Source organism: Fundulus heteroclitus, unplaced genomic scaffold, assembly GCF_011125445.2.
Source record: "Fundulus heteroclitus isolate FHET01 unplaced genomic scaffold, MU-UCD_Fhet_4.1 scaffold_43, whole genome shotgun sequence".
Lineage (NCBI taxonomy): Eukaryota > Metazoa > Chordata > Actinopteri > Cyprinodontiformes > Fundulidae > Fundulus > Fundulus heteroclitus.
In genome coordinates, this window is record NW_023396846.1 from 80,615 (window position 1) to 99,181 (window position 18,567).

General features: G+C 41.8%; 1 protein-coding gene across 1 annotated transcript; it reads left to right on the forward strand.

The window, feature by feature from the left end:
* The first annotated feature begins 1,765 nt into the window (after window positions 1-1,765).
* Window positions 1,766-16,139, forward strand: LOC110367517 (G-protein coupled receptor 4-like). The gene is made up of 4 exons (XM_036131377.1): window positions 1,766-1,956; window positions 11,403-11,475; window positions 15,325-15,497; window positions 15,602-16,139. Exons 1-4 carry the CDS (start codon window positions 1,766-1,768, stop codon window positions 16,137-16,139), a joined length of 975 nt encoding a protein of 324 aa, XP_035987270.1.
* The last annotated feature ends 2,428 nt before the right edge of the window (window positions 16,140-18,567 follow it).

Here is an 18,567-nt window from a genome sequence, read left to right on the forward strand (position 1 = left end):
TTATTATATTTTATGCTGGCACCATTTCATGTTAAATGGACACAGAAATGGAAAGGTAGAAGAAGAAAAAAGAAAATCAGATGCGAAAATGCTAAAAGGGACAAATAATGAAAGAAAAAAAAGGGAGAGAGCAATAGATTCACTCTCTAGAAGTGAATCTGTGAGCAGCTGAATCCAAGCACCTGTAAGTGTTTGTGAGAATGCACTTGGGTGTGTAAGACTTATCTATAAGACAAATGCTCAGTATTGGTTGTGTTGAGGTTCTGGGTCTGGAATAGATAATTTGACTGACACCAGAGTATACTTAAAAGATTGTATTAAAGATTTGTGTAGCCAGGGCAGGAACCTTCTGGAACTGGAACTGTTAACACTTGTTTTGATCCGAGTAGTGGCACAGAATCCAAATCAGAATCAGAATCAAAAATACTTTAATAATCCCAGAGGGAAATTACTGTTTCAGTACAACCGCCATCACATACATCACAAACATTTCAGGGGGAGACGATTTACTGAGGTCATGCTGCCAAGGACACCGCTTACGGTGTTTTCACAGGACTTCCTAAAAAATGGGTCAGACAGCTGCAGCTGATCCAGAACGCTGTTGCCCGCGTCCTCACTAAGACTAAGAAAGTAGAGCACATAACCCCAGTTCTAAAGTCCTTACACTGGCTCTCTGTATCTCAGAGAATAGACTTTAAAATACTTCTGTTAGTTTATAAATCCCTAAATGGCTTAGCACCTAAATACATCACAGACTTGTTATCAGCGTATAAACCCTCCAGACCACTAAGGTCTTCTGGCTCCAGCCTGCTCTGCATACCTAGAACCAGAACCAAACATGGAGAAGCAGCATTTAGTTCCTATGCTCCGCTTATCTGGAACAAACTTCCAGAAAACTGTAAAAGTGCGGAAAGCCTGAGTTCCTTTAAATCAAGATTAAAAACACATCTGTTTAAAATTGCCTTTGACTGTTCTAGTTAAACAGTTTTACTGTTTTTAATGTTCTTTTTTGTTGCTACATTCTATCCCTACTTGCTTTTATTCTATTTTCTATCTACATTTTATTATTTTGCTATATCTTAATCATGTAAAGCACTTTGTATTGTCTTGTACTGAATTGTGCTATATAAATAAGTTAGCCTTGCCTTGCCTTGCCTTGCCATACACAGTGCCCACAGGACGCTACCATTGAATCTGTGGAAAGACAGTTAAGGAGAGAAAAAAGACAGATGTATCACACCCTATCCTCTCACGGCACAGTGTGAGATATATCCGGAAAAAAACCTCATGCATGAGAAGCACAAAAATAACGAGACACATATAGCAGAAGATAAACATTGGGGACTAGTCGTGTGTAAGTTCATATGTTTTTTTGTGGGCGTCAGTTATGTGTGTCTGTTTGGGTGAAAGTATTTTATATTTCCACGAAACGCTCTCCAGAGGCCATTGTCCTTGATGTTATCAGCCGGCCAACAGTTCAGAAAGCATCCGCAGGTGTCAGCGGGAGAGGAGGGTAGCGGGGGAGGCGGTTCTGTAGCCTGGGTGCCATTCCGAACTTAGTCCCGCCCACAACGTTTTAGGTCGGGAAGTTCGGTCTGGCATTGCTCAATACTAGCGCGAGTATGCTCGCCCAATATCTGGCGGGCCAATCAAATTGTCAGGGCGAGCTTTATACGATGATGGACAGATGATCAACAGTAACGTAATCAACCACGTCACCAAAGCGCGCTTGGGTTGAATTCGTTTCGTAAAAGAAGTAGCTGAAATGGGCATCACGGCGATGCAACTCGGCGTAAACCACGAGGTGGATATAGCCAGTGGTCGTTGCCAGCTCCTGTTCGGAAGCCCGGAATCCTGGCTGCTGAACAACAAGTGGAGGGACATGCTAGGCTCCGATGTTTTTCAAGCCAACGTTATGGGTATCGTCGTGGACGAAGTTAATCTAACTTACAAATGGTAAGAGATCATCTGACTGTCTGACTTAGTAAATAACTCGCAATGTTGTGATATGAATGCCATGTTGTAAACAAAGTAGGTAATGTTGTACGTTCGCTAATTCAGACTATTCAACTATGCGTCGCTTAACATACGGCGCACACTCCGTTGCTCTTATTGGTTGTAGGTCTATCCAATTGAGTGCAGAGGAATTTTTTTTCCTGGTTCGTTCAAAACACGCCCCATCATCACAGCTCTATGGAGCAGTATCAGACTCAAATTCTGACTAGAATTGAGTATGACCATGTAAGGCAAGCGGTTCTGAGCTCCTTCCTCATAACACTCCAGGGCGAGATATCGATAGGGGAGGCATAATCCAAATACTTTATTTGTTATGAGGACAAGCTGTACTGACTTTCCCGTCAGTTTTAAGTCTTTGCTTAAAGCTGACTTAATATTCCAAATTGTTGGGCTTTTCTGCGTTTCACATCAAGGTTTTAACCCATTTCCCCTTGAGTTCAACCACAGAAGCCAGTCTGCGTTCCAGCCTAGCCAGCTTTTCGGCTCTGCTCCTCCACCTTCCAGGTCTTTCCGTTCACCGCCTTAGTGATCGCGTCATTTGCAGCCGGTAGACTGATCAAGGCCAAATGGCTACTGACATCCGCTGTATTTGCTGATACATCAAAAATCCACCAAATCCAATAAGTAGAAATCCAAGTATCGTAAATCCAAACATGCAAACGTTTTAACGTCAAGGAATGACAAAGTCGAAAGACACACCGTTTTCTATCCAGGAATGTAGGGTGTATCCCACGAAATGAGTCAATCAGGACAAGACGTGTCCCATTTATGCTGCCTACCCATCGAAAAAATTTGATCAATATTATTGAGAGACCAGCTTACCAGATTCATGGTTTTCAGAGTTTGGGTGATATGAAGAAAGTGCTCAGAAAGACATAGCAAGCAGGAGAGGGGGAGGGGGGGTGAAAGCTGGAGAGAAGAAAAACACGACTGTCCTCGAAGAGAGACAGAGACAGAAAAAAAAAGGGGTTTTAATAAAGTTTAAAGTTATTTAACGGTTATTAAATAACTCTCTGTCTGTTAAGTATTGTCTGGTGATGATCAGCTCTTAAGCTGATATCAAGACAATGGTTGAAAGGGATGAATTCGAGCACTAGCGATCTTTTACCAGCAAACCCTGCACACACATAGAATAAAGGAGGGACAACTTCTTAAAGAATGTGGATTGAGGTTAAATTAGTTTATCTAATTCAGAACAACATTTGACATCTTTTCAACACATTCACAATGCAAATCCCAAGTTGACCAGAACATTATTTTGAGTAAATGATATTCTAAAGACTTATTTGCTCAGTAAAATAATTTAAACCTTATGAACGGCCGATCTTATTAATGCAATTCTACCTTCGGGCGCTAGGGGTCGCTGTAGCGATCAATTGCTAAATCGGTTAAAGCATATAGTTATCACAATTGCCTTTAAATTGACATTAATATTCAATATTAACACAGGGATAAGAGAGACTATAGTGTATATGTTCTGTCACTTTTTAATCCGATTTTGATGGATTAAAAGTGGGCGGGGCGATAAAAAAGGGGCGGGGCTTATTTTTTAATTGACCTTTTAGGTGACCCCACTCACATGATCGTCACGTGGCCCTGCTCGTGACCCTCATGTGACACCCTAGCATTGATATTATTACCCTACCGTGACCTCCATATGACCCCACCACGTGACCCCTCATGTGACCCCCCCCCCACATTAATCATTATTAAATGAATTAATTATTCTTTTATTAATTGTATTATTATTATTTTCATTTATATTCATATCATTAATAATATTATTACTACCATCATTGATATTATTGTAATTATTTAATTGTGTTATGCGTACCCAACCTTATTTAGTAGTATTATTGTAATCATTTAAAGTTATTTATAATTATTTAACTCCGGTATACATACCCAATCTTTTTATTAGTATTATTATGATTATTTTGAATTATTTAATTCCGTTACGCGCACCCAATCTTTAAGGTGGGAGGAAATCAGTCTTTGTTTCAGCCGTAAAAGCAGTCAGACTCTGAATACTTAAAGTTTCAAAATAAAGATTAAAAATAAAACTATATAAAGCGTTTAGACGCATAAGCTTCCCCATCCGGAATCTGTACATAAAAAGCTCACGGTTCTCGCTCAGCCAGAATCCTGCGATGCATCCCCTCAGCTCTCCCTGTGAACAGCAAGCGTCTAACCTCAGTTACTGACTGCTTACCAGTTGCAGCTTAGAACATAATAAGTCCATACACTCTACAGGTCACTGTCAGTTTGAGGGTCATAAGTTCACTCGGTCAGTAAGCAGTTAAAATAATACTCAACTTGTTCGAAATGCCGCGCGGGAGGAGACACAAGGGGGAAGATCTCGCTTTCTCTCAATCATCTGACCCCTCAACACAAAAACTGTCTTTCTCTACAACCCTCGCGCTGTCATGCTTTATTTATAAATAGCGGACACCCTGTCACAAAAAAAAAAATCGACAGGATGTTGTATTTCACGCCTTTACGTATCCTAAAAATCCCCATCACACGGACAAACACAATGCCTGTATTATCAATAATGTATATATAAGGCCCTCTTCCCACCTAACTGAATGCATGCACGGTGACTCCTACGAAACATGTCACAACTTCCTTCTTCGCGGCGAGCTACAACCGCTCAGAACTTCAATGACCGGTCTACACGCGCTCCACCTGTGATATGTTTTTTACCAACTCTGAAGGCAGCCATCTCTCTACAGATTGTACTAATATTTCTCCTGTCACCTGTACGTGTCCTAACTATGGCTCTTATAAACTATTCTAATGATTGTTCAGACAATTAATCGTGTAATCGTTAAAAATTTACAAATTCTGCTGGTTCTTAACATAATTACTTAAACTTATTCTATGAGTAATAGAAATGAAAAAAAAAAGCTAAATCGGGGATTAATTCACTCTGAATAACAAGGCTAAATCTCCAACTAAAAAAGTTCTAGGATCAAAATGCTAAAAGTTCAGCCCTTTCTGGTGGTCTTGCAAATGCAGTGCAAATGCATCTGTAGTGAAAATAGTCACAAACAAGTATCAAGTTACACCTGTACATTACATTCTGGATTTTTTCTTTTTTAGAATAGAATAGATTTTATTCTATTTATATAAAACTGATCCTTCTAGTGTACTGCAGGGACAATGTTAAACTAGTTTTTTTTTAGTCGACAAATGATAATATAATGATAATGACACATTTATCAAATAAGGTACACATCTAGTTTAAATTAAGGTTTGATAAATACTACCTTTTTCATTTCATTCTGACACAGAATGAAATAGCTGTACCGTATTCTTAACAGAATAGAAGTAGCTGTACCGTCCCAAAGTGGGGAGATTCAGGTGACAGCTGACTTTAGACAATACTGATTAAAATGGAACAAAGCTCAATTTAAAGTTAAGTTAGTACAGCAAAGGAAAAAGAAAACAAACTGCAATTATTAATACATAAGGCCTAGTCAGATAACGATTGAAAAATAAAAAAAGTTCATTTGCAGAATAATGTAACATTTTAAACATATTTTGTTACACAAATTAACAAAAACTGCAAAGACTTTCTCCACAGAACAGAACCAAAACCAAACTTTGCTCTCAATATATTGCTCTGATAAGACTCTGCAGGTTTTTCACTGGAACCTGCTCATTCTGCTCCACTTTGTCGTCTCCATCTTTAAACTAAAAAACTAGATGCTTTGATTCCATAAGATAAGATAAGATAGGCTTTATTGATCTCACAATGGAGAAATTCACTTGCAACATCGGCTCATACAAGAAGGTGCAGAGTAGGAAAGGTGCATTCAGTTATACACAGTGAATCTTCATATATACAATGGATCAAAAAGAATACAAAAAAAAATACAAAAAGAAATAGGAATGGGCAAATGATGTCTTATTTACATTCATAGTGATATATATATATGTTTGCGGTTAACTGTGCCGGGGGGATTTTTACCAAAATATTGCTTTTTCATCATTAAAAACAGCAGAACAGTATAGCATTGTACCAGACAAGTAAAAGTTAGGTAACCAAAGTAAGAAGAACATGATTTTTAATTGTGATGGCAGAAATATCCAGTTAGTAGCTTTTGGTTTTACGGTTATAAACATTGATCCATTATTTGGTGGATATAAAGGCTGCTGATCATCAGCCGGCTGCAAGCAGCAACAGAAATCCATGCAGGGTACAGGCCGACCTGCAGCACAGTAAAAATGCAGAGGTTGCTGTCAGCAATACCTGTTGGCGTGTAATCAGTAGAGCCAACATTTGCACTGCCGTATTTTTTTTCCACACAAACCACGCAGTCTGTTTGTACTAACAGATCAATCTAGACTTAGGTTAAATCAGTCAGTTTGGAAGTGGCTTTTTTCTTGTTGAATAATGCCAGTAATTGTCTAAACTTTCTCTTTTATTTGACAAAATTGCTGACAAGTACAAAATTGTTGGATTTTGTTTGGAAATCAGTGGCAACCACAGAACAACAGACTCTCTAACAGCCAAACCCTTGCTACAAATCCTCTAAAGCTACATGAGGTGAACCCTGAACTAAGGGGGGAGTTTTGTGGTGGATGGAAGTTTCTCTTAGTTTTCATTTAGTTTCCAAACACATCTAGAACCAGCACCATTGGTTAAAACATTTAGGTGAACATGCGGAGAGGTTTAGCCTGTATACGTTTTGACCCTGTCTAGAGCGGCAAAACCAAATAGCTAGTTTTAATTTTTTTCTTCCAAAATTCATCTCCACGATCGGTGTATGTAAACTTCTGACTGGAAAAATACCAGGATATGTTGTCCCTGTATAGGTGAAATCAAACCGTAGCAACTATTTAAAAAATATGTAAACGGTCTAGATTGACTAATTAACTCTTCTACTCCTATTTTGCAAAATCAACACTTACAACCCTTTTGGGTCCTTTTTATTTGTACATTATTTGTTGTTATTTCAACTTTATGTTCTCTCTTTTTTTTTCTCTTCATAGTAGGTACATCTACCCTGGCATTCTGTTTAGCTGTGACGCCATTACCGTCTTTAACGTAGAAACCATTTGTGGATCGGTGTTTCTGTGTTGTTTTTGTGTCTCTGCTTATGCCAGATTGATAGTGTTAGTAAAATTGTATTGTATGAAGATTTATGGAAAATATCAATTTTAAACTTGAAAACCAGAGTGTTTTTTTTTTTTTTTTTACTTTCTAAAGTTGTATTATCTGTCCACTCTGAAAAAGAACAGTCCAAAATTAGCAGTAAAAACCCAACATACAACACGAGTGTGGGTAGTAACTATATTTGACGCCCTAAGATGTGTGTGTGTGTGTGTGTGTGTCACTTTATGGCAAATATGCTATAAAAACCCACCAGTTATTACTCCTTTGAGGGTTCTCTTGTAGAAAAATAGTTTATTGCTAGTTTTTGAATCTGTCTTTGGTAAAGAGGAAGGATAGTATGAAGTTTATCAGGTGTCTAATTTCAATGGTTAAAAACATGCTGCTTTGTTTACGAGCAACGTTTACGATTGTCACTCAACTTATTTATTTTATAGCATTAATTGTTTGCATTTGGATGACCTAGTTGCAAGAGGACTATGTGCTGAAATTCTAAAGGATTGTTCATTTGAAACTGAGATTAGAATTGAGTCAAATAATGAAAAGAATATCTGGTATAGTGAGATTTTACAACAGTGACAAAAAAACAACAACAATTTTACGCATCTTTTTTTAATATATAGCTTTTACTTTGTGTGAAATTTTACATATAATATAATCAATACATTATAAAATCTGCAATTAAATTACTCAAAGAGCTTTTTAAACTGCACTTACATCATTTATATATACTCTCATCATTTAGTGTGCAGTATTTAATTTTTTTGTTTATCTGTGTGAGCTTTAATTGATGTTTGATTAAGTTAGGTGTGTAAGAAAACCAGAGAGCAAAAGTTCTGACATCAAGTCAGAACCTGACGGTGCACTGGAAAGTTTTCACACCCCATCCACACGTTGGTTACTGGTCAGACCTTTTTATCTATCGCTATCACTCAAACACAACGTCTTGTTGTTCCCTATTTGGCACTAAGGCAGTTTTTGCTTGGAAAAAGACAAGAAAATGTACACATTTTAAATCCCATGATAAATTTACTGAGAGCGGAATAATGGTAGAATTTAAACAATAACACAGTATACAGAAAAAGATGTGTTCGCAAAAAATCTAATGACAGTGGATAACATATTAGGTAATGAGGAAAAAGGGGAAAATATGCTTGTAAGATTATCAATAATACCCGGACATTCAAGACGGTCTTAACTATGAAATTAAAAGCTCACATATATGTGAGAGGATTATTTTCTGTTTCTGCTTTTCTGTTTTGGCTATATTTTATTTTATTTTTTCAAAAATGAAACAAATGTATACAATCTGACAAATGAGCTGAATGTATCCAGAAGCTTTTTAAATTATTGTATTTATTAAGGGGTATAAAGCTGTCCAAACCAGCCTATTATGAAAAAGTAATTGAATGAATAGATGTTATTATTCACATTTTTTGTAAGCTGAGGCTAATTTTATTACTCACACCAAGGTCTATTTAATGTCAGACCTGTAGCCCAAAGAATTCAGTTAAATAGATTCAGGCTAGAATATCTCAGAAGGCTACATATTTTGCCTGGATCTACATCCAAAACCAAAAAGAGTTTCCCCGCTTTCAGACCGGGTCGAGACAAATGGGAGGCCTTTATTGTGCTATTCATTCATTACAGGAATTTTTAAGCATTTTTTAATAAATCAATTTTGAATAAAATTATCATTTGTTATTGGAGTTATTGCTGTTGACTTTTACTGAAAAGCATTTTTAATAAACCAACTGTAAATATCATGTTATTGTAGGATTACGTAGGCCTATGTTAAGTGAGTGCATGCCACAGACATCTCTATGCATGGGAACAGAGATTCCTCCCCCCCCCCCCCCCCCCCCCGCTCCAAGATGTCCTGGTTTTCCCAAATGAAAATATGGTCACCCTAGAAGTGAGTCCTTCTGCCGGCTTTTCAGCTCTGCGTTGCTTGGAACCAGCTCTGCCTGGAGTCCGCTAAGAAAGCAAAACAAAGCTGGCATAGACGGATTTATTCACTTCGGCATCTGTTTTTAAGCAGAAGTGTGAGACTCATATTTGAATCGGCTGGCCGTTTCTCCCGATGTCCGGGAGGAACTGAGTTTCAGAGAGACTCATGTCTCACTCAGCCTGTGGCCTCTTCCAGGCCCCATGTGGCTCTTGCAGGGCAGCCCCCCTCTCCTCGAGGGTTCCAGGAGAAAAGTAGTCATCGTCTCAGAGTCTGGTCAGAAGTGGTCAGAACTCTGAAAGAGGGCTTGGTCAGGGGTGCTCTGACCTATTGTCTGTGGGGGTGGTTTGCAGAAGCACCCTGCTGAGAGAGGGGCCGTCCTTGCCTGGAAAATCTTTCACTCACAAACCCCTCCAGAATTTTCCTCCGGTCAAACGTTTAGAATTCAATCTGACGTCATCTTTTTATCATGGCTTTAATATGGCACAATAGTGCTTTACATGATTAAAATATAGGAAAATAAAACAGAATAAAAACAAGTAGGAATAAAATGCAGAAACAAAATAGAACATGGTAGAATAGAAATTAAAAGCAAACATTAAAAACAGTTGGACTACAAAGTTGAACTAATGATTTTTCAGTAACAGTTTAAAACAGTTTAACTAGAACAGTCAAAGGCAATCCTAAACAAATGTGTTTTTAATCTTAATTTTAAGGAACTCAGGCTTTCAGCACTTTTACAGTTTTCTGGAAGTTTGTTCCAGATAAGTGGAGCATAGGAACTAAATGCTGCTTCTCTGTGTTTGGTTCAGGTTCTAGGTATGGGGAGTAGGCTGGGGCCAGAAGACCTGCGTGGTCTGGAGGGTTGATGCACGGATAACAAGTCTGTGATGTATTTAGGTTCTAAGCCATTCAGGGATTCATAGACTAACAAAAGCATTTTAAAGTCTATTCTCTGAGATACAGGGAGCCAGAGGAAGGACTTCTTCTGGCTCCCAGAACCGGGTCCATGTTCTCTACTTTCTTAGTCTTAGTGAGGACACAAGCAGCAGCGTTCTGGATCAGCTGCAGCTCTCTGATCCACTTTTTAGGCAGACCTGTGAAAACACCTTTCCATTAATCAATTCGACTAAACTATTTACAGCTACATCAGAAAGATTTTCTGAATCTCCTACGTTATTAAAAAGCTGCTGTTGGCATCAAAACGAAGAGCAGCACAACGCAATTGTTCAGAACTAATAGCGTTCCCTTGTTGTGTTAGACAAGTTATGTGCAAGCTGAGAATATTGAAATAAATCATCTGATGACCCCAAAGCACTTTACACTGGTCACTCCTTTACCCCTGCATTCACACATTCACACCCTGATGGTGGTGAGCTACATTGTAGTCACAGCTGCCCTGGAGCAGACTGACAGAAGTGAGGCTGCACAGCACCAAATGCTGGTGCTAAATATCATTGCAGAAAATGTAAATAATTTAATGGCAATAAAATTGGAACTCTGAAAGATGTAAATTTTTTTCTCAGTTCTTCCTTAGCAGGAATCCTATTCTGAAATAAAAATATGCTGTACAGCTATAAAATCCAAGACTTTTGTATTTTTCATGTAATCTTGGCTAAATCAGTTGTATTTAAACTAAGTAATTTAAAAGAAATTATTGCTGTAACTTGGTTATTTTAGTAAACCATGTAACTTGTTATAATCTCAAGTTTTGGACAGGTGTAATGTAACCTCAGTGTGCTCGTGTGATGTTGCTCACAGACGTCAAGTGAATGCTCTGGCTCCTGAAGATGGCAAACAAAATCCAGATATACAGGCAAAAAGGCAGGTCCTTGATGCCTTGGGCCCCAATCCAATGCAGAAACCCCAGTTTGGGAGGGCGGAGCAGGGAGACCTGCAGCATCAGCAAGTCTGGTTAGCAAAGCCTTCAATAGAAAATAATGGAAGAAGGGCTCACACCAGGAAATGCTAAAACAGGACTAGTCTGTTTTCAGTAGGAGGTTCACAGAATTTTAGGCTGTGACCAAAATATCTAAAATTTGATGATGGAGAAAATTATCCAATTTAACCAATACATTTTTAGATGATTACATCTTAAAACCACTTGTGTACAATTACAATGACAAATAAGTATTTCTTTGTGTTTACAGATACCACTGTCTTCAAAGCTCTGGTTCAACACAGAAGAATGGAGGATTTGGAATACAACAACAGCTCAGAGGAACAGAGTGTCGATTTGATCTTAAACACGAAATCAAGTGAAAAAAATTTACATTTCAGTTTTAGTTTTGATGAGAGACTATTGAAAATGATTAGTTGGTTGGACTGGATTACCATTGGCATTGGACTTCCTTTCACTCTAATAGTAATAGTTGCAGTTTTTCTACAGGTGAGTTCAAAATGACAAATCTATTCAGCAACAAAGAATGTACTAATTGACTTTGTGTTTGTACTTGTCAGCACTCAGCAGGTAGCCCTGCACAGTTTCTGCCGGCGCTGCCTCCTCTGCTCACTTCACAGGTGACTGTGGTTGACAGGTGGGCGGGGCCCGCACACTTGCGGCTTGTTTGGCAGTATGTGGCTGAGCATAAAAGTGGCATTCGGACGACTGGAGGACGCCAGAGTGTTAACCTAGAAGTGGTATGCCTCAGTGGCCAATGTCTCAAGACAGCTTACTTTTCCCTGCGCTAACTCTCACTTTTGTGTCTCCCAGATCACCTCTCGCTCTGATCGCGCTTTCAGCGCCTCCTCTGACTCAGACGTCCCGAGTCAAGCCTTCCGTGCCTCGTTGTCCCCATCACCTTGGCTCCCTCTGTAGTACCAAGGGCTGAGGAACCCCCACTGGACTTCTCTGGTTCCTCCAGTCCTCTCCAACCATCTACCGCGCCTGCTGCTCGGGCCCCTCCATGGATTCCACCTGCCGCCCACCGGTCACTACGTCACCAGCTGCCTCCCTGTGTGGTCTAAAGCTGAGCCTGTCCTTCCACTCCACTCCCCCCGGATAGGTTGCGGTTCCCAGCGGGAAACGTTTCACCATTGCTCGCTGATTATCGTTTTCCTCCTACGTTGTGTAATCCCCTGCCTTTACCCACAGATCGTTTGAGCTCGTGCCGGCGCTGCCTACGTGTGTGTCCCCGCTCAGTAACTACTTAAACCTGTGTGTTCATTAATAAAAACTCTGAACCGCTCGTTGTCTCCCGAGTGTGGTCTGCATGTGGGCTAAGCACCTAAAAACCATGACAGACCAACACTGGCCAACCTGACCCAGCAGACCCTCTCGGGAGGACACTCTCCTTCCACCAGGAGCAGCTTCAGACACTCGGGGTAGCCATTCAATCTACTCAGGATCAGCTGCAGGGGCTGTCAGCTCAGATCAGTCAGCTGTCTTAAGCTGTGCACGCCCTCCGGCAGAATCTCTCCTACAGTCAGATCGCCACCCCACTGCACGCACTAATGTCACCTGAGTCACATTTCACCTGTAATCCAGATGCCAACGCTGCGTTCGAGGATTTAAAGAAAAAGTTCTTCCAGGTGCCCATACTCGTGCATACCGATCTCCTCAAGCAATTCACGCTTGACATCGATGCCTCCAACACCGGAGTTGGCGGCGTTCTTTCCCAACATGCGGACGACGACCAAAAGCTCCACCCTTGTGCTTTCTTTTCCCGACGCTTAACCCCCGCCGAACGCAATTATGATGGTGGAGACCGTGAACTTCTAGCCATAAAACTTGCCCTAGAAGAATGGCGCCACTGGTTAGAGGGGTCCGAGCAGCCCATCATTATCTGAACAGATCATAAGAACCTGGCATTTTTGCAGTCAGCCAAACGACTCAACAAGTCCGTTGGTCCCTGTTTTTTTCCTGTTTTAACCTCTCCATCACTTACCGAGCAGGCTCCAGGAATCAGAAGCCCAACACTCTCTCTCGCCTTCACGTACCACTGGATTCGGACCCTGAACCTGCTCCCATCCTCCCGTCCACTTGCACCTTCGGCGCCTTACGTTGGGAGATCGAGGACCTAATATCTCGGGCACAAAGGGAGGAACCGGAGCCGGGAAACGTTCCCCCAATAGAACCTTCGTTCCCCGCACAGCACGCTCACAGGTCATCCACTGGTGTCATTCTTTCAAGCTCTCTGCTCATCCGGGCGTCCAAAGAACCCTTTCTCACATCTGCAGGCGTTTCTGGTGGCCATCCATGGCTTAGGACATCTGGGAGTATGTCCTCGCTTCCCCGGTCTGCACCCAAAACAAACCCTCTAACAGACCTCCATCTGGCCTCCTACGGCCCCTCCTCATCCCTAAGCACCCCTGGTCCCATATTACTTTGGATTTTATTACAGGGCTTCCACCTTCCCAGGGAATGATGACTATCTTAACTATAGTCGATCGTTTCTCGAAAGCCTGTCACCTGGTCGCCCTTCGCAAGCTCCTTTCTGCTCTCCAGACTGCTCAGCTCCTGGTTAAGCACATCTTCCGTTTACATGGCATCCTTCAGGACATCTTGTCTGAACGTAGTCCCCAGATTATGTCCCGCATTTGGAAAGAGTTCACCTCCTTCCTAGGGGCCCGGTGCTCTCTTTCATCCGGGTACCATCCTCAAACTAATGGTAAGACGGAGCGGCTTAACCGGAAGCTTGAGTCAGCACTCCGTTGTCTCAGGTCCTCCAACCCATCGGACTGGAGTAAGTTCCTTTCATGGGTGATGTATGCACATAACACTTGCACGTCCTCTGTTACTGGTTTTTCCCCTTTCAAGGTTTTCCTTGGCTATCAGCCACATCTCCTCCCTCCGTAGGAGAGTAAGATCGCTGTACCATCCGTGGAGAATCCTACCCGCCGCTGTTGGCAGTTCTGGGCGGAAAGGACCATCCAGGCCCTCCACAGAACTGCCGAGCAGAACTGCAGATTCGCTGATCGAAGGCGATCTCCAGCCCCACATTATGAGTCTGGCTGCTCTCCAGGGACGGCCCCTCCGGTTCTACTCCCTGCAATCTGGCTCCCAGGTTTACCGGCCCGTATATTATCGAGTCAATTATCAGCCCTACGGCCGTCCGCCCCCGTCTCCCCCCACACTCCAGAGTACATCCCACGTTCCACGTCTCTCAGACCAAGTCCGTTTTATCAAGCCCAGTGTGCCCTCCAGCCGGAACCCCTCCACCCACACAGTTCCATCAAGGTCGCCGGATCCAACGGATCGTGGACTCCTGTTGACGGGGTAGATGTTGGCAATACCTCGTTGACTGGGAGGGCCATGGTCCCGAGGCCCAGTCATGGGTGCCCGGCTCCTCCATCTCGGATCGGGCTGAGATCGAATCCTTCCTGGCCTCTTGTCCTTCCACATCGCCCTCGCGGTTGCCGGGTGCCGACCGTTGAGTGTGTGTGTGTGTGTGTGTGTGGGGGGGGGTCAGCACTCAGCAGGTAGCTCCCCACCTGCGGCTTGTTTGGCAGTATGTGGCCGAGCATAAAAGCGGCATTCGGACGACTGGAGGACGCCAGAGTGTTAACCTATAAGTAGTATGTCTCAGTGGCCACTGTCTCAAGACAGCTTACTTTTCCTTGCGCTAACTGTCGCTCTTGTGTCTCCCAGATCGCCTCTCGCTCTGATCGCGCTTTCAGCGCCTCCTCTGACTCAGAAGTCCCGAGTCAAGCCTTCCGGACCCCATCACCTCGGCTCCCTTGGTATTACCAAGCCGGGCTGAGGAACCCCAATTGGACTTCTCTGGTTCCTCCAGTCCTCTCCAACCATCTACCATGCTTGCTGCTCGGGCCCCTCCATGGATTCCACCTGCCCGCCCACCGGTCACTATGTCACCAGCTGCCTCCCTGTGTGGTCTCAAGCTGAGCCTGTCCCTCCATAGGTTGCGGTGCCCGGCGGTAAGCGTTCCACCCTCGCTCGCTGATTATCGTTTTCCTCCTACGTTGTCTAATCCTCTGCCTTTACCCACAGATCATTCGAGCTCGTTCCGGCGCTACCTACATGTGTGTCCCCGCTCAGTAACTATTTAAACCCGTGTGTTCATTAATAAAAACTCTGAACTGCTCGTTGTCTCTCTCTGCACTTGGGCTAAGCACCTAAAAACCATGACAGTACTTAAAATAATAGCTTTCTCTCATATAAGGTCTAAGTTTCCTTTTCTTACCCTTATAAATAACTGGAATGTTTCAAACAGGAAACATTTTAAGCATAAATATTCTTGTGTCAATAGTTTTTTTTTCTCTGTTTTCTTTTTTGCAGGTGAAAAAGAACCAGGGTTGCCCTATCTTCGTCATCAACCTTCTCTTTTCTGATCTCATTCAGTTCTGTGGCAGAATTACATTATTATTTAAGAGTTATAATATGGGTTCTGTCATTTTTAACTGTGGTCTATTTGCCAGTCTTGGATTCATGGTCTGTATCTCCCTGGAAAGGTAACTATATGGTTCCCTTTAATGCTTCTTTTCTGTCTCATACAATCCCACTAGTCTTTACCTGATAGTCTCCATAGACTGAATAGCTATTTATGTTGTTACAGGTATTTGGTCATTGCCAAGCCACTGTGGTACAGATTCAGGAGAAACATCAAGACATCTGTGGCTGTATGTGTCGTGGTCTGGGTTCTTCCTGTTTCTTTTCACCTAATTGTTCTTCTGCCTTTTGCTTATATGATTGTTCCCACCATCTTGTCATGTGTTTTCCTTCTGCCCATCCCCTGCTTTATCTTCTGCTTGGTTGGGACTATTAAAGCTCTTTCTGGAGCCCTCAGTGTCCCAGCAGATGAAAAACTAAGAATTGCAGCCATTCAGGTTGCAGTAGTGCTTATTTACACTCTGCTTTTCCTGCCCATCATAGTTGTTTTCCTGTTAAAAAATGCCAGTTTTGAACTTCTTTGCATATATTATGTTTGTCTGTCTCTTAGTCCCCTTGCAGACACAACTTTGTATTTGTTAAGTCGGAAAAGCATCCTGGATAATTTTCTGGTTTCACTCTGTTCTTGTAAAACATCTGACAGTCAGGAGATGAACACCAGGGATATTGAAATCACGACTGTGGCAAATACTGAGACTGTGTAGATGTTAATATCTGGAGCCTCCACAACAATCAGTTTACTGTAACTGTTTTTTGTGCCGATTAGTAACATACTCTTTTGTAAAAAGTCTCTTTAAAATCACTGGTCAGCAAATTATCTGTGATGTAATATCAACAAAATGCAAGCAATCTGCTACTGAAAAATGTTCATCTTTTTTTCAATTTTTTCTTGGTTTTTTGGTCAATTTTTTATTCATGCAAATTCTTCAGAAAGCTTCCCCGGAACATAAATTGGTTCAATTATCAAATGATTTTTTTTCTGTTGTTATGTCCACTGTTATCTGTTCCCCTGAAACTATTGCAATTTTATGGTGGAACTGTTGACAATATGATACCTATGATGAATTACAGGAATTTGAAGTATTGTTACAGTATTGTCATCTGGTGTGACATCATTATTTCTGGTATAATCAGCTTCCAGTAAAGAACAAGAGACATAATGGGAACCAAAGCATCTTATGTGAATTAAATGTATTTATGTTCATCATGTTGTGATGGGTTAGGAGACACACACACACACACACACACACACACACATATATATATATATATATATATATATATATATATATATATATATATATATATATATATATATATATATATATATATATATATATATACAGTATACAGGCCAGCTGACAGCTTTGCTAGGGCCCGGGACAACGCAGTCTTTTTGGGCCCCCCCTCTACATCTGCCGCCAACACACACACATGCGCGCGTATGCACACACACACGCGCGCACGCACGCACGCACACACACACACACACACACACACTAAAAAAAAGTCATCTTAACTGTATACTTCATGCCCTGGAAATCTCTGTATTTTATATTGGATATTTTAAACCCATCTATTGAATTTAGTGCACTAGTTAAAAAATACTAGTTTCTTCATCAGAGAACAGCAGCACTGCAGCCAAAATATGGCTTTTTTTGACCTGCTGTATATTAGCCAGTTCCTAAGCTTGATGTATAATGAAACTGTTGACCTTCCGGGTTTTGTGATTTTTATTTTACTATTACAATTAAATAATAATAATAATAATAATAATAATAATAATCTTATGTTCATAGTGTTTTTTTTTTCAAATCAACCTCATATCTTTCAATTCTTATGTAATTTTGTCTGTGTTGTGTGCACCTGCCTGTTGCTTTAATCCTATAAATTTCCCCGTCGTGGGATAAATAAAGGATTAGTAAATGTTATTTTATCTTAAAAAACACTTTTTACTGGGTTCTTTCAAGGTCTTAATTACATTTTATGTATGGGCTCCAGTAACATATGATAGATAATATCTACATTGAAAGTTAACATGAACTGCTGCTGAAGACCAATCTGATCTACCTGGATGTTCTCTGGAGGACTGAAACGCCTCAGTCAATCTGTGGGTTTGTCGGGGCAATGAGAGAAGATTCGTCTCCTCTCTCCGTTTGTTGCCCAACGTTTTCTTGCTCATGGTTTTCCCGTGCTTATATAAATTTGTTATGTTAACACTGAATTCAACCGGCTTTTTACAAACCATACAGCCTGATTTCATTTACGGTATTAAATTTTAGCCAAATGGCGCTTCTTTCCCTGTTCATGTTTTTTTCCGCTCGTGCAGTCCCTCTCTCTCTCCGAGTCTGATTTGAACAGCACAGCGGATGTTTGTGTTGGGAACAGAGTGGGCGGGCCGGTCTGAGCCTGCGTGATGAATGGCTGGCGCCGCTGAGCCATGTAGGAGAGGGGAGGGGGAGCAACAGAGTGCCATGAGGGAGACTTTGGTGCAGTTTCTGCAAGCAGCGCCCGCGCGCGCTGGTCAAAGTCAGTTTTGGGCCCCCCCTCTGTCCTGGGCCCGGGACAACAGACCCATATGTCCCCCCCCTGTCGGCGGGCGTGACAGTATATATTATGTAGGTTTTTGTTTGTTTAAGACTATGCTGGTCTTTACCTGAATCAGCCTTCATCCCTGAGCCAATATCCTATCAGCTGTGTCTACTTCTCAGCCAGCACTCTGATCTTGATCCTCATGCTGCACTAATTAGAGTAAACTCTGCTCTCCTGTTCACATGCCTACTTGCACATGCCTCAGTCAGAACGTCTTGTTTCTCCTCATGTGCACTCCGGCCTTGACACTCCCATTTTCTTGGAATATCTGCTAGTGTTCAGCCCTCATTGACATAAGTTTCCAGTGCCTGTGTGCTGCTCACTTCTGCCCTGTTCTCTGAGTTCCACCGGCTTGCTCTGCCTGTTCTCATGGGTCATCGGCCTACACCTTCTGTACCTTGTCAGTTCATGCCTTCATCACCAAGTCTAAGTCTGTAACTACCTGCTTGTTCTGGTTCCCTGCTCATCCCTGCCTGCCTGCATCATCAACCATCATTCCTCTGTCAAGTCTGGTTTTGCTTGCCTGCCTCAGCTACCCCA

Excerpts from the sequence above, each read along its gene's own strand:
- LOC110367517 (XM_036131377.1), top strand. The coding sequence starts at position 1,766 with ATGGGCATCACGGCGATGCAACTCGGCGTAAACCACGAGGTGGATATA. Across the intron at positions 1,957-11,402 it reads GTTAATCTAACTTACAAATG|TTGGTTGGACTGGATTACCA; the intron begins GTAAGAGATCAT and ends GAAAATGATTAG. Across the intron at positions 11,476-15,324 it reads TAGTTGCAGTTTTTCTACAG|GTGAAAAAGAACCAGGGTTG; the intron begins GTGAGTTCAAAA and ends TCTTTTTTGCAG.